The sequence below is a fragment of the Perca flavescens genome, chromosome 19 (assembly GCF_004354835.1).
Source record: "Perca flavescens isolate YP-PL-M2 chromosome 19, PFLA_1.0, whole genome shotgun sequence".
NCBI lineage: Eukaryota > Metazoa > Chordata > Actinopteri > Perciformes > Percidae > Perca > Perca flavescens.
Window position 1 is genome coordinate 5,068,343 of NC_041349.1, and position 21,905 is coordinate 5,090,247.

The window sequence follows — 21,905 nt, forward strand, 5'->3', positions numbered from 1 at the left end:
ACATAGTGTTTAAAGGTTGTTCACCGGTAAGGCATCTTTAGCGAGCCTGCACTTTATCCCAATTTGGGATCTAGACATAGCAGTTCACGCGCTATGGGTTTCAGTTTATTATGTATTTGTTGTGTGGGGTGGGGGTTTCAGGTGAGGGGAAGATGCGTCATGTGTTTTCACTGTGAGTCAGTTTTGTTAAGTATTTGTGGTCTACTAGTCTTGAGTTTTTTTTTTTATGAATAAGGGTAGGCTTAATCAAGACTTGGGTGAAGCTGTCAGGTTTATAAGCTGGAATGTCAAGGGGATGAATGGTCCTGTGAAACGAAAGCAAGAAGAATATTTGCACATTTGAAATTTTTTAAAATGTGAAATTGCTTTTGCACCTAAACTCATTTATTAGTGAAAGATCAGTTCAGATTAAAGAAAACATGGGTGGGTAAATTATTTCATTCTGGATTTACTCATAGGTCTAGGGGGGTGGCTATCCTGATACATAAGAAAGTGCCATTTAACCCAACTAAGGTAATAGAGGATTCACAAGGTCGATATGTCATTGTATTAGGATGTTTATATTTTAAGCCCGTCATACTGGTGAATGTATATGCTCCTAATTGGGACGATGAGGATTTATTGAAAAAGTGTTAGCATCCATTCCAAGTCTCAATTCCCATTCTCTAATTTTTGGGGAGATCTAAATTTTACAATTACTCCGCCTCTGGATCGCTCTAAAACCAAAAATCTAACTCTCCTCCAAAATGGCAAAAGATTGTCATTGTTCATGGATCAGGTAGGCTGTGTCGACCCATGGCGTTTCTGTTTCCCATTGAGCAAAACGTGTTTGTATTTCTCCCACGTACACCATACGTATAGTAGAATTGATTATTTCTTCATTGATAGAGCACTGCTGTCTTTGGTTAAAAAAATGTAATACTCATCTATAGTTGAATCTGATCATGCCCCAGTACTTTTAGACCTTTCTTTATCACACAAAAGTGCGGAGTATACTTTCATGGAGATTGATACTTTTTACTGAAAGAGAAGGATTTGTCAAATGATCTCATCAGCCATTGATGAGTTTCTTTGATTTTAATAGAGGTGATGGTGTATCTCCAACTATTTTATGGGAGACACTCAAGGTTGTTATTAGGGGTAATATTATTTCATATAAATCCATGCTAAATAAAAAAGCAGAAGTTTAGAGCAGGAAAGATTGATCAAAACTGTACAGGTGATAGATAGCCAATATTCAGCTTCCCCATGCTCAGAACTTTATAAAGAAAAAGTAGAACATCAGGCTAAGTGTGAGCTGTTTTAAGGCCAGAAAAACTGCAAGGATGTTGTTGAAATCACGGGGCATTATGTATGAACATGGGGAAAAGTCGGGTCGCCTATTAGCCCACCAGTTAAAAAGTAGAGCATCTGAGCAACATATCTCGTGTATTATGAGAGAAAATAGGAACTTACGGTTGATCCTGTAGAAATTAATGATACATTTCAGGCATTTTATTCTAATTTGTATTCATCTGAAGCTCCTAAAGACAATACAGTTATGGATAATTTTTTCAGAAATTTAAATATGCCCACGATTAGTGCAATCAGTAGAGCAGAATTAGAGCTCCCTGTTTCGCACACTGAAATTGCGGATGCGATTAGGAACATGCAAAATGGGAAGGCACCCGGCCCGGATGGGTACCCAGTTGAATTCTTTAAGAAATTTGCAGGGCAATTGATTCCACTTTTACTTGATATGTTTAATGACTCAAAAGCTAAAGGTACTTTGCCCAGGACTTTGACTGAAGCTTCCATAACTTTACTGTTAAAACCAGGGAAAGATGGAAGGGAATGTGGGTCATATCGCCCTATTTCCCTCCTTAATTGTGATATCAAAATATTGGCGAAAGCACTTGCACGCCGTTTGGAAAAAGTTATGCCAGAGGTGATCTCCCCGGACAAACGGGTTTTATGGCGACGGACGGCACTCTTTTTCGAATGTGCGCCGCCTTCTAAACGTCTTATACTCACCAGCGTCCAGTGTGGTGGCAGAAGTGGTCATTTCATTGGACGCTGAAAAGGCGTTTGATAGGGTAGAGTGGAGTTATTTGTTTGAGTGTTTGAGTAGATTTGGTTTTGGCCCTAATTTTAGATCTTGGATTGAGCTTTTATACTTTAGTCCAAAGGCTTCAGTAGTTACCAATGGGTATCATTCCAAATTCTTTTCCCTGACGAGGGTATGCAGAGATCACCAATAAGTCCACTTCTGTTTGCTTTAGTTATTGAACCTCTCTCTATTGTGTTCAAGTCAAAGCCCGAAATATGTGGAATTCATAGATGGGGATTGACCCATAAGTTATCTCTGTATGCGGATGATTTATTGTTGTACCTATCAGACCCTATACATTGTATTCCCCATGTTTTGAATATATTGCAAACATTCAGTGTTGTCTCTGGTTATAAACTTAACCTAACTAAAAGTGAGTGTTTTCCTATAAATGCCTTGGCCCGGTCTCTTCAGGACTCAGATTTACCTTTTTGTATGTCCAGAGATGGGTTTAAGTATTTAGGTATTAATCTGACTCCAACCTTTCCTGAGCTATACCATAAAAACTTTACTCCATTAGTAGACAAATTAAAGTCCGATTTTCAGAGGTGGAATGCCATTAATTTGTCATTGGTTGGTAGGATTAACTGTATTAAAATGAATGTTCTCCCTAGATTCCTTTATCTTTTTCAGTGCCTTCCAATTTATCTGCCTAAGTTATTCTTTCAATCTCTTGATAGGTGTATAACATCATTTATTTGGGCAGGTAAAGCTTCTAGGCTTCAAAAGAGACTCCTTCAAAGACATCGTTCAATGGAGGCTTGGGTCTGCCAAATTTACAGTTCTACTATTGGTGGCTAACTGCCAGAAAATACTTTATTGGTGTCAGTCACCAGATATGGACTGGTGTGAATCTGAGAATAACTCGTGTCTGTCAACATCACTCTTAGCTTTAGTAACTTCTAAAATCCCTTTGGCGATTTCAACACATACCTTAAATCCAACGGTCAGCAATACATTACGTGTTTGGCTACAATTTAGAAAACATTTGGGTCTTCCTGATTTTTCCATTCAAGCCCCAATTTGCCATAATCATTTATTTTTACCAGCTAGAATAAATGCAACCTTTTTGAGTGGAAAAGGCAAGGCCTTGTCAGATTTAAAGATTTTTATAAGGATGGTGTATTTGCAAGTTTCAAAGACATATGTGAAAAATTTGATCTCCCTGCTCAAACCATTTTAGATATTTACAGATTCGTCACTTTATTCGTAGTAATTACCGGCTTTTCCAAATGTACCAGAGCCATCCGGTTTGGATGATATCTTGAAGTGTCTTCTAAATTAAAGGGACTTATTTCCAGAATGTATAATATCATCACTTCCCATAGTGACAATACTCTGGATAAGATTAAAGCAAAGTGGGATGATGAACTAGGAGAGACAATATCGGATAGTACATGGGAGGAAGCGGTGCGTGGGGTAAATGGGACAACATCCTGTGCTCGTTTGAGCTTAATCCAGTTTAAAGTTTTACATAGGACACATTTTTCTAGAGCTAAACTGGCAAAAAATATTTTTAGGCATGAATGAAAATTGTAGCAGGTGTAATAGTGCTCCAGCAACCTTGACCCACATGTTCTGGCCATGCCCACGTTTGGATCACTTTTGGTCAGGGGGTCTACAAAACGTTATCTGAAGTTATAGAAATAGAATGTGAGCCTAATGTATATACTTGATCTTTGGAACAGTGCAGAGTGACCATGTAGGGCTTGCTAGATATAAGGATGTATTAGCCTTCTCAACTATGATTGCCAGGCGGCAAATTCTTTTACATTAAATCCCCATGTCCACCAAAAGTATCTGTATGGCTGACTGATCTTATGATTTATCTGAAATTGGAGAAGATAAAGTATGCACTTAGGGGGTCTGACGACCTTTTTTATGATATCTGGAACCCTTTAATAACGTATTTTGAAAAACTTAAGTCTCTTCCTGAGATTCCCTAATGACATGTGAAGCACTTTGATAGTTTGATGGCAGAGGCCTAATGAAGTCTGCATTATTGTCTTCACACGTACTATTGGGATGGCTTTTTTATTTATTTTATTTTTTATTTTTAATATCACTGGATTTTGTGTAAATGTACAGGTGACTCACTATTATCTTTTGTTTGATTGGTGACATACTGAGACGCACAGAAGTTCTGATGAGGGTGGGTTTGAGGGAGGGAGACCACAGGGGTTTTTGTTTTGAAATGAAAAAGTAAAACGAATATATTTCATGTGAGACTGTAACTTGATTGTTCTGTACGAATAACAAGAGAGTTTAAAAAACAAACAAAAAAAAACACTGTTTTCAAAACATAAGCCGGGTTTTAACTTTTTAACTTCAACAGTGTTCAACTTTGTCAGTTACTTTAACATTTAAAAGAGGGATCGTCACACGTGCTTCTAACTGCGCAGTTTTGAATGAAACAAAATGTGTGTGTGTGTGTGTGTGTGTGTGTGTGGGGGGAACGGACAGATAGAGGGAGAGGGTTATGTGTGCACCAAGGTTATTATAGTTTTGCATTTTTCATTAGATTTTATTTTTATTTCGTTTTGACTTTTTGTTTTGAAATTAGTTTTTAAATCGAGTTTGCTAGTTTAGTTTAGCATTTTTTTTTAAATGCTTAGTTTTAGTTAGTTAGTAGAACTTAGTCTTTTTTGTAATTTGGCTTATTTGTTGGGGGCAAGATTGAAATAGGTCAGAAAAAAGTATTGTGTAATAATAGGTCAACAAAAACATCATACCACTTTAGAAATATGTATTCACAATGTATTCATCAATAACACCAGTACATAAAATGTACATATGATGATGAGCACTAATACAGTATCTCACAAAGTGAGTAGACCCCTCACATTTTAGTAAATATTTCATTATATCTTTTAATGGGACAACACTGAAGAAATTACACTTGGCTCCAATGTAAAGTATTAAGTGTACAGCTTGTATAACAGTGTAAATGTGCTGTCCCCTCAAAATAACTCAACACACAGCCAATAACGTCTAAACCGATGGCAACAAAAGTCACTACACCCCTATGTTAAATGCTAAATTAAAATAGCCTTCACCATACCTAGAGATTAGCATGGTTTTATGTCAGTTAGCCTAATAGCTGGTTTGATTTGCAGTGAGAGATGATTTTATGGAAAGTAGCCCATGCCAATCTCTAGGTATGGTGAAGGGTATGTGAAGAAGTGGGGGGGCTATTTTAATTCCAAAGGCCAAGGGAACTTCATCAGGATGCATAATATCCTGGATCCATGAAATAACTGGCCTTTAAAAATAAACTAATCTGCCTGCCTCTATGGGAATTTAACATAGGGGTGTACTGACTTTAGTTGCCAGCGGTTTAGACATTAATGGCTGTGTGTTGAGTTATTTTGAGGGGACAGCACACTGTTATACAAGCTGTACACTTAATAATTACATTGTAGCAAAGTGTAATTTCTTCAGAGTTGTCCCATTAAAAGATATAATGAAATATTTATTAAAATGTGAGGGGTGTACTCACTTTTGTGAGATACTGTATGTCAACAGTCTACACAAGACGCAGCAGTAAGTGCAAAATGTGTTAGTAACTGTGACAGAAAAAAAACCTAAATAGCCAACAGACTAAAGAAGACATACATAAACAGGTGTTTTGAACTTTGGAGAGACTTTTGAAAAGATTTAGGCATTTGAGCCATGTCAATAGAAATATTGCTTCTTTTCATAAATCCGAGGAACTTGTTATTGTAGCCTAGCTGTCTGAGAGCCTTGAGATCACGTTTCCAGCCCAGGGTAACCAGTTGTTTTAGACCCATTGTTTCAGAATCCGTGTGCTGCCTGCTATAATTTATGACATATCCTTGTACAAGGATAGCGCAGAGGTGTAGTAGAAGGTTGGAGCGCACACTATAGTTATGTTTTTAAGCCTAAATCAAATTAACTTGTTGTTTCAGAGTACTCAGATAAACAGTGATTCATGTCCTGTTGACTGATGTGATTAACGTGATAGTGAAGTGGACAGCAAAGTGGATTTGTATATTTTTATTTTTGCTGAGGAAGGTTCGAATCCAGGGCGACAAGGATCATCTTAATTACTTTTAAAACACGCTGTACAATGTTATAGTAATGTAGGTCTCAGATATTCAGTTCAGTTCAGTGTAGTTTTTATTTGAGTTGCGACATGCAAAGGCCAATAAAATGTTTATGAATATGTAGCGAATCTGTTGATGTGGGTAGGTTGATAGGTTTACACGGCATCTGGACAGGCTCGGAAACCAGTAGGTGGAAAAACCAGAAGGCACATAACACCGGGGTTATATTAGCTTCTGTTTCGGTAGCTTAGCCTCCTTGTGCGCGCTTCTCAAAAGTACTTTCAAATTGTGAGGATTTTACTCTTAATTGTCCACTTATTTTACCACCTTCCACTGCGAGGCACTTGCTTTTATCTGACACAGTCATAATCAAATAGGACTCTGCCGCTTTCTTACGACTTTCGGTACCGCTATGATGCCAGGCGAGGGGCATGGACATGTTGTGTTCAATTTGACGTGGAATGTTGGAATTTCTGGATTTCCAGTCGGAAACTATATATGTCTACGGCATAGACTGAATAAAACAGGACTGTGTTCGGAAATGTCAATTCTGAAAGATATAACGTTATTTGATCTGTGAAAGACATTGACAAAGACGAAAACTAAGGACATTTACGCAATAATTTTATTTCATTTTAGTTAGTTTTGCAAACAGACATTACAGTTTTACTTTATTTTTCGTTTTTTTTTGTAATGCCTTGTTTTTATTTTTATTTCAGTTAACGAAGATGTTTTTTCCCACCTTGTTTTCGTTATTTTCGCTCGTTTTTAATTAACGATTATAACCTTGTAAGTATTCATATTCATTACTCAGGTAGAAGTATAGATACTACGGTTTAAAAAGACTTCTGTAGAAGTTGAAGTATCAACTCAAGCTTTTTACTCAAGTAAAAGTGTAAAAGTACTGGTTTCAAAACTACTTAAAGTATAAAAGTAAAAGTAATGTAATGTTTAAAAAATGCCATTAAGGACAAAAAGCTTTGAGTACAATGCAAATACATTAAAGAACCATATATGTGTACTACTGCGCATTAACATGTGTTTCATGGAGTGGAAGATATGATGACTAGTTGCCTATAAGTATTGTAAATTGCAATACTTATAGGCAACTATAAGTAAATAGTATTACAATTTGTAATAGTGCAAAAAGTCAAACTTAGACTTCAGAGTCATGCTATCAATAGCCTTTATTGGAATGTAAATGTCCATCCAAGCTTAGCTGCAGGAATCTGTGAGGGCAACGATGTAAGATAACAAAACTGGACAGAGAAGAAGTAAAAAGTCTGCTGTAAAATAATTACTCCAGTAAAGTATAGATACCCCAAATTTCTAATTAATTAAGGTAAAAATGTGTTTGTACTTGGTTACTTGACACCTCTGTGTGTGCATCATTTCTTACTGTGACGGGGCGCATGGCTGCAGTCACGGTAGCCATGCGCTACATATTTCATATCTCAAAAAAGTGAAGACGTTGGCTGAATATGTTTGTTTGACCGTCTTTATGTTCGGTTATTTATGCTGGTTTTATATCTTGTCATTCATCAAATTCCCCATATTAATCCCTACTGTGGTGATTTGCTATAGTCCTAGTTATATTCATCTATACATCATTGTTTAATGTTTAAAACCGTACAGATTGTCACAAACATCTCCGGTTATAAGAACCACCACAACACTTGAGCCTTTGTTAACTAATGTTTGTTTATTAAGTGTAAAAGTATACAGAGTGTAAAATGGTTTAGGCTTACTATGTGCTCTTTGTTATAGGGGAAGGTTTGCTGCTATCCTTGAGTTTAATTGGGTCTGTTACTTCCGGGGTAACAGGAAGTTGACCTGTATTTTTATGTATTATATTTTACAGCCAACAAGATGTCTTGTGGCTGTGGTTAATTGTAATGACCATTGTATACATTATATGCTGTATCAGTCTAGATTTTCAGCTATATATATATTTTTTGGCTGTATTAAGCCTTATTGGTGTACTCACCTGAGCCACCCCTGTATTGTGTATGTTGGTATGTTCCAATTTGAGGGCCGGCGTCAGGCTATATAGAGGGCCATAGTGTTTTCTCGGAAGACAGAGCTGGAGTGTACTGGGAGGGTGTAGGGCGTAAGTCTGCTGGATGTCCTCTATGTGATAACCTGATTTAAAGTCTATTAGTGCATAGTTGTGTATTTGTATTTCTGATTGTTTTGACTCTCAAGTCAATTTTATTTTGTTTTCTTTAAAGTACCTTTTAGTTACTTTCCTTAATTTTGTTAATCTTTTTATTATCATTTTGTGCCTGTGGGCCTTAATTTGGTTAACCATAATAAAAGCCCATCAATTTCACATCACCTTTGACTCACCCTGAGTGTTAATACCTGCTCAAGACTACTCACCGCAGCTACCCTCAACACTTACACATAGGACAGACATTAAAATTCAGTTAGTTTTTAAAACCAGCGAAGATATTAAATAATATATGAATAATATATTCTACATGTATTTAATATGGGAACCAGCCTTTAGCTTGAAGAGATTGAAATTAGTTTATTCATGCAAATTTGCAGACATTAGTAAAATGTTACTTTTTTGGGATCCAACTCTCATATTCTGTTGGGAAACATCAGTTTGACTCCTGACTCATATCTACAAAATAATCTGGAACATTTTCCCAACAAAAATTGGAATAAAAAATAAATAAATGAAAAGATGGAAGTTTAATATGGAGTCTGAATTTAAAAAGACGGCTCTGATTGGCTGGGCGAATGGTGCCATTCAATCACATCACAGTGCTGTATGCTAATGATTCCAAAACAGGGTTAAGTCTGCAGTTGCCAGTAGAAATTATAAGTATAACTTTATTTGCAGTATATAGCACCTGTAATGAGAAATGAAATCCATTAGAGGCTAAAGCTTAGATACCAAAGTTTCCTGGGTGAAAGTCTTGTGTTTTCTCCTTAACTTCTTCAGGACATGAACACCTGTTTCCTGGGTGAAAGTCTTGTGTTTTCTCCTTAACTTCTTCAGGACATGAACACCTGTTTCCTGGGTGAAAGTCTTGTGTTTTCTCCTTAACTTCTTCAGGACATGAACACCTGTTTCCTGGGTGAAAGTCTTGTGTTTTCTCCTTAACTTCTTCCAGGACATGAACACCTGTTTCCTGGGTGAAAGTCTTTTTTTAAATGGAATAACTTTTTATTATTTTTCTCTCTTTCATTCTTTCTCGCTCTTTCTCTCTCTCTCTCTTTGCACACTGTGAAATGTTTTATGAAATATATTTTTAATTAACATTTACCTATGAATTTATTAATATTGTTCATCAATATTATTTCATTGTTTTTCAGACAAACTTGTTGTGTACCCTGGAGATGATGCCACTCTGCCATGTCAGGCTGCTGATCCCTCCTTCAGAGCTGTAGAGTGGAGCAGACCTGACCTGGAACCAGAGTATGCCCTCTTCTACAGAGATGGACACTTGGATACTTACAAACAGCATCCATCCTTTAAGGAGAGGGTGGAGCTGGTGGACAGACAGCTGAAGGACGGAGACGTGTCTTTAATTCTGAAGAATGTGAGCAGACACGACGACGGAACATACGAGTGTCGAGTTGCACCAGCTGATTTCAGGCGTAAAAAGAGAGCCATCATCGACTCTGAGCCAATCAGAACCATCTGTCTGCAGGTTAGAGAACCAGGTGAGTGTTTCTGAGTATCAGGTCGTAGCTGCAGTTTCAAACATCAGAGAGGATGAAAGCTGCTCCACTATCCACACATTTACTTACTCATAAGTTTTATTCATCTCCAGGTCCAAACAGTGGAAACTCCAAGGATGAAAACTCCATGAATGTTGTCCCTGAGGATAGAAACTCCGCTCCTGTTGGCCTGACAGCAGGTGTTCCAGTTGGACTGTTTCTTGTAGCTGTTGCAGTGGTTGGTGTCCTGATATAAAGAAGACCTAACACCCCATCAGTCCCTCCTACTACGACTGATGAAGCATCTGCCACTACGCCGCGTGTTTGACAACTCACAGGTACTAGAAATAGTGTGTTGTTTTTCAAATTTTTTAGATCAAATTGAATGAATGAATTAGATTTTTATTTCGAACAACCTAAAAAAAAAAATAATATATATACATATTCGCTTAACAAGTAAATCTATCTAATTGGCAGTGTCATACATCAGTGTTTCCCGGTCGTTTCAAATAGCGCCACATATCCATTCCAGTGTTTCGCCTGTTCACTCTCAGCAGCACACCGTCGGGATTCCATGACCAAGGCAACTGTCTGTGGTGAGTTCACGTGTCCTCAGACTAACGTCAAAATGGCCCGCAACATCATCTTTGTATACAAACTCAGATCAGACATTCCACCACACATCAGTGTGTCTAGATTGAACACACAAGTTCATGACCCTAAATGAGGAAATGCCATTTGATTTCATTAAGAAAAAGACAGGTTTGACTGCAGAGTACCAACTCTGCTGCAAATGTTCAGTTAAAGCTACATAAAGAATTTATCCCATCTAGTGGTGAAATTGTACATGACAACCAACTGAATATTACTTTCTAGCCCTTCCCATTCTGAGCGCGTTTTAACTCCTACGGTGGCCGAACCCGAAATTAGCTCTTAGCATCTCCATCGTTTACATGCAGCTGTTCTAGCCACTCCAATATTAACTTTGGTCTTGTTGCTTTGCCTGTTGCGTTGTCGTTTTTATTCTTTTTTTTCCCTCCCGGCTGGCATTCGTCACGGTGCCACTGAGTCTAAAAGTGCAAAATACGGAGGTATCTAAAATATAAGACATGTTTTCAGTTATTTCACACTTTTTTGTTAAGTACATAATTCCATATGTGTTCATTCATAGTTTTGATGCCTTCAGTGAGAATCTACAATGTAAATAGTCGTGAAAATAAAAAGGAAACGCATTGAATGAGAAGGTGTGTTCAAACATTGATGATTGCAGTCTGAACGTGGCCGTATGGTAAAACGGGCTGTGACTGCAGAGTACCAGTTCTGCTGCAAATGTTTAGTTAAAGTAAAAAGAAGGCATTATCAGCGCTATGTAGGCTACTTCAAGGTGGAGATTTTCAACTCTAATACAATGCAAAAAAAAAGATACAGATGGTGGCCTGTGTAAAATGTTCTCCCTTGTTTGTGTTGTTTTTGTTCATTTTCGTGGAAACTATCTATGTATCAAGCAACAAACTAAGATTGGTGTACAAATGTCGGTTCATTCCATCATGGACCTTGCAATCTACTTTGCCTTATTACTTTTTGCACTCTACATCCCAGTCCATATGTACTTGTCTTAATATTCTGTCTTATTTTTATATTTGTATTTTTGTATATTATGTTGATATTTGCCTTATTTATATTGCTGTCTCTATTGTACAGTATGTTACTACTACATGTCTGTACTTAGCCAATGAATCTGATTCTGATGCTGGACAGTTTAAGAAATAATAATCATATTTTTTTTGTGATATTTTGTGAGTAGACTCTGAATCTGGAAGGTTCTCTGTTAGGTACATGTAGTACAATGTTTTCCTCTGAAGTACAAGTACACAGTGACGCTGTAGTATTCAGTACAGTTAAGGTTGGGCAAGGCAGCTTTATTTGTATAGCACATTTCAGCAACAGGGCAATTCAAAGTGCTTTACATAAAACATTAAGGAGCAGTTAAAAACAATTAAAACACAAATTAAAACAGGTAGTAGTGCAGTAGGGCAGGTAAAAAAAAAAAAAAAAAAAATAGTGACTTGGTGTTTTTGTTACCCATTACAAGTTTGCAGTAGTTCTAGTTTTCACTACCATGTAGCCGTCGCTACAAAGCTTAGTTTAATCTCGGTAAACCTTGCTAAATCCGGGACAGTTCACAGTCTGTCTCTTGATAAGTTCACAGAAATATCTGAAAAGTTCAAAGACGTTGTCTTTCTTATTGACCTAGTTCACAGACTAAATCTGACCAGTTCACAGACGTGGTCCTTGTAGTTAGTTGCATATCAAGTGCCTTGGGGTCATGAGGCCAAACCAATCTAAACATGCCTACTAGTATTTTATAAGCCAAACCAATCTAAACATGCCTACTAGTATTTTATAAGCCAAACCAATCTAAACATGCCTACTAGTATTTTATAAGCCAAACCAATCTAAACATGCCTACTAGTATTTTATAAGCCAAACCAATCTAAACATGCCTACTAGTATTTTATAAGCCAATCTAAACATGCTTACTAGTATTTCATAAGCCAAACCAATCTAAACATGCCTACTAGTATTTTATAAGCCAATCTAAACATGCTTACTAGTATTTCATAAGCCAAACCAATCTAAACATGCCTACTAGTATTTTATAAGCCAATCTAAACATGCCTACTAGTATTTTATAAGCTAAGCCATTCTAAACATGCCTACTAGTATTTTATAAGCCAAGCCAATCTAAACATGCTTACTAGTATTTCATAAGCCAAACCAATCTAAACATGCCTACTAGTATTTTATAAGCCATTCTAAACATGCCTACTAGTATTTTATAAGCCAAGCCATTCTAAACATGCCTACTAGTATTTTATAAGCCAATCTAAACATGCCTACTAGTATTTTATAAGCCAAGCCATTCTAAACATGCCTACTAGTATTTTATAAGCTAAGCCATTCTAAACATGCCTACTAGTATTTTATAAGCCAATCTAAACATGCCTACTAGTATTTTATAAGCCAATCTAAACATGCCTACTAGTATTTTATAAGCCAAGCCATTCTAAACATGCCTACTAGTATTTTATAAGCCAAGCCATTCTAAACATGCCTACTAGTATTTTATAAGCCAAGTCATTCTAAACATGCCTACTAGTATTTTATAATGAGGTGTGAAGAGTTCTTCGGATTCATCGGTTTGTGTGTTTGGTCAGATCAGGCATTTCTGATTCTGTTTATTTTGTATTTTGCACTTTGTTACACTTGAATCCTCATGTTTTGCTACTTTTGTATGAACAATTTTCATGAGCAGAATCAATAAATTGTTCTGAATCTGATATTCATTGTTTTTATTTATATTAGCAGTTCACATTTTGTTCTTTGAGCTGACCCCAGGTCTGCTGTGTCACACCATTTCCTTCTGTTTCCACTGTTGTACTTGTACACATCAGGTACATCCCGTTACCTTATTTGTTTCCCTCACTTGTTTCCTTCACTTGCACCTATTCCTCGTCTTCGCACGCCCTCAAAATCTTCTGCCAGTAACATTTTCAACTGTTCGGACTTTTTTTTTCTCCAAAAAAACAACCTAAATTATGAGCGGTGAGAAAATAGTCTTCCCATATCATGATAGTTTATATACCCACAGTCCTATCTGGCTTCTGGTTTTGGCCTTTTGAATAAAGAATAGATTATCACCGCTCACTGGCACGGAGAGTTACTTCTTCTCATGGTAGTTAGCCGTCGGCTGTAGTCTTTGCGGTGTGTTCAAGTGCACAGGAGAGATGCGGAGACAGACGGATCCTCAGTTGGGAAATGGGACACTCTCATTCACTCCAGCATTACTTTTAAACATCATCCTTTACCTATGAGGCATACAGAGTTGTATCACCTGTCACTTAACGCTAAAGAAATCCTACATTTAGTCTAGTCTGCCCACCACTGGTCGGTGTTGAGGCCAGATCCAATTTTTTTCAGTGATGGAGAAAAGTAGATGTGATTCCAGCCACTTTTCATTTGTTCTTTTATAACGTTTTAAGTGAGAAAACAATATTAATCATGGCAAACTATCTCTAAAACGTGTCCGGTGGCGGACTTTAAAAATGAAAACTGTATTACATGTGGAGCAATAACACAGATTTACAGGTTCAATCTTGGACTCATATTCTAAACATGCTCAGATTTCCCACTGGCAGTCTGCTCATTAACCCCTGGATTACACTTCTGCAACAGTCACACACATTACTATAAATACAGTGGGAGAGTTTATGCCGGCCAATGAGTAAAAAAAACTTTTCCAAAGACAGAAACAGCATTGATCTTCCTCATGATGACATGTCACATTATTATGTATGGTAACTGTCCTTTAATGACCAGGTTTGCTCATGGCTTCTGAAATTTTGAGAAAGAAAATGTAGATAATTGATCAGCTAAAAAAACTGAAATAAGAAAACTTTATTGATCCCCTCAGGGAAATCATTAAGTTGCAGTTGCTCACAGTCTACTCTCCCATTGCCAGTTCTATCTCCACAGCGCTGTGGAGTAAGGTCTGGCTACACCACAGATGCATTCTGGGATAGGAGAAAAAAAAACGCTCAGGGGAATACATTACAGAGATGGTTTTCTTTCCGGGTTTGGCTCTTTGCACCTCGTGACTGAGAGCTGTACAGTTTACCGACTACTAACTAGCTAACAGATGCTAATTACAGTTAGTGGTAACCTTAGCAACATTATCTGTCCAAAGCTCATGAAATCCCCTTGGTACTGCATACACTGTCATAAACTGGTCTTATAACGTTGATGACATCTTTATGACAAGTTCAAATGGTTAAACTGTTCTTGAGGTCAAGATAAAATATGTACATTTATAATGGTCTCATGACAAACAATTTAATGTAAACCTACCAATTAATGATATTATTAATTAGGCCTGCCATGACATATTTATAACAGGTTATATTTTCTTGGTTTATGTCAAGTTGTCATAGCAAAGACATCAACAGCTTATGTTGTCTTCATTAATGTCAAGTTGTCATAACAAAACCATCTCATACAATGCCAAGTTGGCATTAAAAGTGTTGTAATTAACCAAAACATACTTAATGACAACATTCATTCACATTCAAAAAGAATAATGTTGGGGGTCCTGTCCTGTCTTATGCACACCCCTTCATATAAACTGTTACCGAGATGTGATATGGAAATATGTGTTGTGATGGAATACTTCTGCTCTGAGACAACTGTTAATCATCAACACTGGAGTGGTCTTTTGAGATGGATTGATTGATTGTAAGGCCAATGAATGAATCGGAGTGTTACCTGTTTCTCTGCCTCGATATAAAGACACCATGATGAAAGTGGAGATGCAGTACGGACAGAACATCACCAGGTGGAAGACCAGTCGTAAAACAAGGTGGAGAGGGTCTGAGGCCAAGGCCGGAGCTGCAGAAGTAGGTGGGCCTGAGTTCGTAGGTTTCCCTGTAGAGAGAATCAGCTGTCACTGGTCCACCTCAACACAGAGACAAACTACAGCATGTCATCCATTCACACACAGCTTCATCAATACTGACTCCACAGTCTGATCTTACCAGGGACGGTGATGTTGATGCTGTTACTGGTTGCTCCCTCTTTGGACTCACACCAGTACACTCCACTGTGTCGTGTAAGCATAAAGCTGATGTTACAGGAAGAACCAGCAGCTGTCGTCCTCCTCACAGCTCAGAGAGAAAGACTGTCCTTCAAACATCTGAGATCTGCTGGGACTCACAGTCAGAGAGACTGGAGGGAGGAGCGATTAGTGAAAACTAGTTGATTATTACTGATACTGTGACAATCACTGCTCTGGACAAAGCGTGACTGGGCCTCTGATTCTTCACATTGATTCTCTAGGACACTTAAGGAATCAGCTCATGTCTTTACTCTTGCAATAATTGATCTAAGCTGGGAAACCTTCATTCATGTTTGCTACCAGGACGCTCCAATATCTACCCTGTGTGATTTTTTCCATCTTTACCTTTCTTGTTTTCTATTTTTGCCCACAACAAGTATCTCTACATTAAAGCCACTCAGAGTTTCAAAGGGATGTGGTTAACTATATCTGGTATTCTGGGGGAGTTTCAAAGTGTGAACAAGCTGGCGGATGTAGATGTAGGTGAGATGTATCATTGTTCATTTTCAGGTTTGAAAAATACCAAACTTTTTTTGTTTGTACAAACACTTTTCACACACACACACACACACACACAAACAAATTGTTTTACACATGCTTTGATAAATGAGGCTTCTGGCTTCTCAGTCATAAATTTTAAAACAATAACTTAAATCTGTACTTTGAATACACACAATAACCTTCTGCACATTTTAAAAGTACTCTGAACAGGACTTAGTATCTAGAGAAGAAGTGTACTGACCTTGGTCTGTTGGGAAGCTCAGCAGTGAGATCAGAACTGAAGAGATAAGACATTCAGGTTAGTTGGAGTTTGGTTCGGTTCAAAGTTTAAAAAAAATGAAAATAACACTATGAAACATTTACACAACCTTTCAAAATTCTCATAATGTTAACAGTCCAGAAGCATTGTGTTAAGCCAAACATTGCTGTATAACCTAAACTTTAGATTTCTCAGTTTTCTTGCATTTCTTTGAGTATTTTTTTCAGCATTGATATCAAAAATGCACAAAGCGTTTACTTACAAAGAAGCCACAGCAGAGATGTTTCCTCCATCCTGACTTTTGGCCAAATGATGTCTACACTTTGTTCACTTCATAGTCGCATCAAGTAAGCCCCCGTCCTTCCTATGGGACCGGCAGTGTGGTTGACGAGAAGCCGCCTCGGCCAAAGATGAATACTTCAGTTGCACATGCATACATACTCTCATGCATTCATACATACATACACATCCTGCATAACATCAGTATGGGGGTTTGTGTGCATAAGTACAAATTTAAACTGAAGTACATACACCTGTTAAATTTCTCGTTAATGCAATTATCTAATCAACCAATCACATGGCAGCTGCTTCAATGCATTTAGGGTGGTGTTCCTGGCCAAGACAATCTCCTGAACTCCAAACTGAATGTCCGAATGGGAAAGAAAGGTGATCTAAGCAACTTTGAGCGTGGCATGGTTGTTGGTGCCAGACGGGCTGTTCTGAGTATTTCACAATCTGCTCAGTTACTGGGATTTTCAAGCTCAACCATTTCTATGGTTTACAAAGAATGGTCTGAAAAAGGAAAAACATCCAGTATGCTGCAGTCCAGTGGGCGAAAATGCCTCGTTGATGCTAGAGGTCAGAGGAGAATGGGCCGACTGATTCCAGCTGATAGAAGATCAACTTTGACTCAAATAACCACTCGTTACAATCGAGGTATGCAGCAAAGCATTTGTGAAGCCACAACACGAACAACCTTGAGGCGGATGGGCTACACCAGCAGAAGACCCCACCCGGTACCACTCATCTCCACTAAAAATAGGAACATGAGGCTACAATTTGCACAAGCTCACCAAAATTGGACAGTTGAAGACTGTAAAAATGTTGCCTGGTCTGATGAGTCTCGATTTCTGTTGAGACATTCAGATGGTAGAGTCAGAATTTGGCGTAAACAGAATGAGAACCGTCATGCCTTGTTACCACTGGGCAGGCTGCTGGTAGTGGTGGATGCTATCCTATCAATATGGGCCAACATTTCTAAAGAATGCTTCCAGCACCTTGTTGAATCAATGTCACAAAGAATTAAGGCAGTTCTGAAAGCAAAAGGGGGTCAAAACACAGGGTTAGTGTGGTGTTCCTAATATTCCTTTAGGTGTATGTACAGTATGTGCAAGTAAATTTAAATATTGGCCTAGGCAGCTTCTTATAATCTTGAAACCAACAAGCCATCTCTTTGTAGGTGCAGCTTCCTCCCAGCTACCCAAGGTGTGGGAGGAAGTGAACACAACAACACCTTGCCTCTGTTTAAGCACTGCAATGTGGTCAGAAATAGACTAAAATAGACTGTGTAGCTGCACACTATGAAACTACACACCAAGAATCAGCCAGCTTTATTGCCAAGTAGGTTTCCATGTGAAGGTATTTGCCTTGAGCTTTTGGTGCAGTCAAAATATGACTATGTGCAAGGGTTAAAATGTCGGCCAAATACGCCGGGGCCTTAAAAAACAAGTGGGAATGAGATGGTCATTGTAAAACTCTCTTTGGATGAAAGCATCCTATCAGTTGAGTCAGACAGCCAGGAGGTGGCAGCACAGCTCCTTCTCTTTCTTTACACATGCTCAGTTCAGCTCACAGTTCACTCTGTTGGCTTGGTCTTTCATTTAAGCTAGGTATTTTTTAATTTAACCGTGACTATATGACAGTAATGTTTGCTGTGTTTAGCTGACAAAATAAAGATCATTCCAATTGTCAACGCAAACATGGCATCTTACCACAGTGTCCAAACCAATTTCAGAAACACTCTGCAGTGGGAACGAGACAAAACTCTGACAGTTAAAGGTGCAGAAGGTTAGCCTTATAAAACTAACTTTCTGTCATATTTGCTGAAACTGACCCTATGTTCCAGTAGAACTACATGAAGCAGGTCATTTAAAAAAAACAACAACATGCTCCTCTGGCTCCACCTACAGACTGTAGTGCGATTTGCAAAAATCCACAGCTCCCTGTTCAGATGCACCAATCAGGGCCAGGGGGGGTGTCTGACTGTGTGTCAATCACTGCTCATGCACACACATTCATTCTCCCTTGTGGGGGGAGGGGCTTATGAGACCCTTTTGGGCTTCAGCGGAAAGGGATGAGGGACTGAGAAGTTGTCAATGTTCAAATTTTTTGGCTAAGTCCTGGACCTTCGCCATCCTACGGCACCTTTAACTGGTTTGACCATGGAGACGTCCAGAAAACAGGACCTTCTTCCTGTATTTACTTTCTTGCTCCCGCCCCCAAGACACATCTGACCAATAAGAGGAGTAAACATTTTTAAGTGATGCATTTTTAGTTTGCTTGGATTTTCTCTGTGTGAAACTAAGGGGCCATCCACATGGAAACGTTTTTTTGTGCAAACGCACATGTTTTGCATCGTTTGGGCCGACCGTCCAGACGAATCCTGCAAACGCACTGCCTGAAACCTGGTCTCAGGGTGAAAAAATCCGAAAAAAAATCCGAAAACGGCTCTTGTTTGGCTTCGTATGGTGATGTCATCGCCACACCCCTCTTTAACACCCTCTCCCACGGCCGCTGACGCACACAACTGCGGTGAAGCTAAGCGAGCATGTCCCATGTCCGTGGTCAAACCAGCTCACTTCATCTAAATATTGTGTCTCTGCTCCCTGACCCTTCCCTCTAGATTCTACACAAGATATATTGCTAACGTTATGTAGCCAACGTTAAACATCGCTAAAGTAGCTGACCGCTCCAGCAGCGAAGTAACGTTAACGTTAGCTGCTATGGCTATCTATTTATAAAGTGGAAGTAGAAACTTATGAACTAGCTAGCTAATCTGTCTGTTTATCAACTCCTTGAACGGATTATAGTAACTTTTACCACGGCTTATTGTAGAAAGGCTACTGCAAGAAAAACGTATAGATTATTAAAAAGACATCATTCATGGATCATTGATGTTTGTTTGACTGCCAATGTTAGAGCTAGCTAACGTTAGCTCGCTACTAGCGCGCTGCAATCATGCAAAATAAAAAGCAATCCAATAGCACATTATACAATGTAAACAAAGACACGTTTTCTTGCGGCGGCCTTTATAAAATGAGCAGGTGAAAGTTATTATAGTCCACGGATGTATTAAGAGAACGTTATAATCTAGCTAGTCATGTTATGATGGGAAGTGGAAGTGACATGCTCTTCTTCTCCGTTTTTGGTGAATTGCTGTAGAAGAAACAGCACCGCCTATAGGCCTGGACTATGAAGTAGCGTATTGAGTCATTTACAAGTGGATTCGTTTTGACGCAACTATTCTTGAAACAAATCCAGGGAAGACGGGTAAAAAAAAGATCGTTTTGGTATGTGTGGACGGGGCCTAAACTGAACCACGGGGAAAAAGCTGAAGGTTTACAAACTCATCAACTGTTTCAGACCAGAGGAAATGAACTTCAGGTGTGAAAACATCTTAAGTGACATTTCATCCTATCAGAGTCAGCCTTGGTGATTAACACTAGCTCTTCACACCTCAAATATGCAATTCTCGTGGTAATTTAGTGTTTCCTAATGTTAAGAAATAGCTAAAAGATGTGTTCGTTCTGATTTCTGGAGGAGGAAGGAGAGGCTGTGGTCGAATTGAAAGTTAAGCAAAAGGTTTAATGAAACTGCATGAAAACGACAAGACAAAACCTAAAACATAAAACATAAAACACTGCAGCTGACAGTGGACTGATCTCATGCTTCTCCTTTCGGAGTCACAGAAGAACAGTCATGTGACATGACAAACAATTACACTGTAAACAGCGGACTCCAACGTGCTTCCCTTGCGGGTCACAGATTGAAGTCCCGACATCACTTCAGTTTCCGAATTATATTCCTGTGGGATTGTGGGTCTCTGATTAAAGACACACCTCTGATTTCAGGTTTACCCCAGGTCACAGACAAAGGTTGTTTCACATGGTAGTGCCGATTCTGTCTAATCACGTCTGGCCCTGCAGGGAGCGGCTCCCCAAAACCAGAAACAATAGTTACCTTTCCTGTGGGGACAATGAGTCTTCTTCATATGCTAAATGTCATACATGACCTGATTCATTCTTTAGAAGCTAGGTTTTAGGTGAGACACTCAAATGCTGTATTAGTGTACTTGATTAAATTTAGCTGCAGGCCCCATTAAATATTGTTGTCAAAACATAAGACGGGTTTTGACTTTTTAACTTCAACACTAAACCCTCCTCCCGCCAGCCTCTCTGACTGTGAGACCCAACAGCTCTCAGATGCAAGATTAGTATTGATGAAGCTGTGTGTGAATGGATGACATGCTGTAGTTTGTCTCTGTGTTGAGGTGGACCAGTGATCCTGCAGAGTCCTGTCCTCCCTGTGATGGAGAGAGAAGACCTCACTCTGACCTGTACAACAGAGAGGTCCTCCAACCTCCCAGCTGGTTTCTATAAAGATGACTCCTTCATCAGGACTGAGCCTGCAGGTCACATGACCATCCACCATGTTTCCAGGTCTGATGAAGGCCTCTACAAGTGCGACATCAGCAGTGTTGGAGAGTCTCCATCCAGCTGGGTCTCTGTCACAGGTGAGGAGGTTACCTTTGATTTCAGGAGTTCATAAGAATTCGTAAGAATTTCATTGAAACTGAAAAATTGGCGCTTTAGGCTTGTCTGTCCAGCCGAGTTTAAAGTATTTAGGTGTTGTTTTTTAATCTGCGCTGTCCTTGGAGTATCTCTCCTAACAGTTTATTAGAAACTGCTTCTTCCAACTGAGAAACATATCCAAACCAAGAACTGACAAAGGTTGAATTAGAAGTGATCATCCATGCATGTACTGGGCAAACTTTACCTAGAAGAGTCGGTGCTACAGTGACAGAAATTAAGCCAGTTTTTTTGCTTATCGCTTCTTTTAATACTGCTTACAAAATGTGTATTGACTCTTCTGACAGGAACAAGATACTATACTTATGATTTAAACATATTCAATATGAAATCATTGCTTTGAGTTTGAATTGCTCCTTTATTTCCAGCCAAAGCCATCTCTGTAATCCTGAATATTTTCAATAAAATTAGTTCCTGTAGATTTTCCTGAAGTCTCTGTTGTTCTGTAGTCAGATTGGGGTCAGCTCTATGTTCCCACAGCCCAATCGTCCCACAGCCTTATGTTCCCACATTTCTAAGAATTGTTTTGACTGAAAAGAAGGCCCAATGGTCCCACATTTCTAGGACATTTTCAAAATTAGGTCTTGTGTTCCTACATTTCCTTTCAATTTAATCCCTATCCTCCCACAACATTTTTTAGATTTAGGGGGACAAAATCTTATACAAATTTATGAAAAAGGAACATAGGGCCTAATTTTGAAAAAAAATCTTAGAAATGTGGGAACATAGGGCTGTGGGAACATAGGCACGCTCCCGTCAGATTCATGTTGTG

General features: G+C 38.6%; 2 protein-coding genes across 3 annotated transcripts in view; both read left to right on the forward strand.

Annotated features, from left to right (window-relative positions):
- Nucleotides 1-10,144, forward strand: part of LOC114545261 (CD276 antigen homolog) — a 34,204-nt gene extending 24,060 nt beyond the window's left edge. For both annotated transcript variants that reach the window (XR_003690853.1, XM_028563554.1), the window contains exons 2-3: nt 9,487-9,837; nt 9,948-10,144. Coding sequence is in view for 1 of the 2 variants with exons in the window: in XM_028563554.1 (XP_028419355.1) it covers nt 9,487-9,837; nt 9,948-10,090 (494 nt within the window). In the remaining variant the exon portion in view is untranslated. The remainder of the gene's footprint in view (nt 1-9,486; nt 9,838-9,947) is intronic.
- Nucleotides 1-21,905, forward strand: part of LOC114574062 (low affinity immunoglobulin gamma Fc region receptor II-like) — a 392,591-nt gene that overhangs the window by 180,555 nt on the left and 190,131 nt on the right. The window lies entirely within an intron of this gene.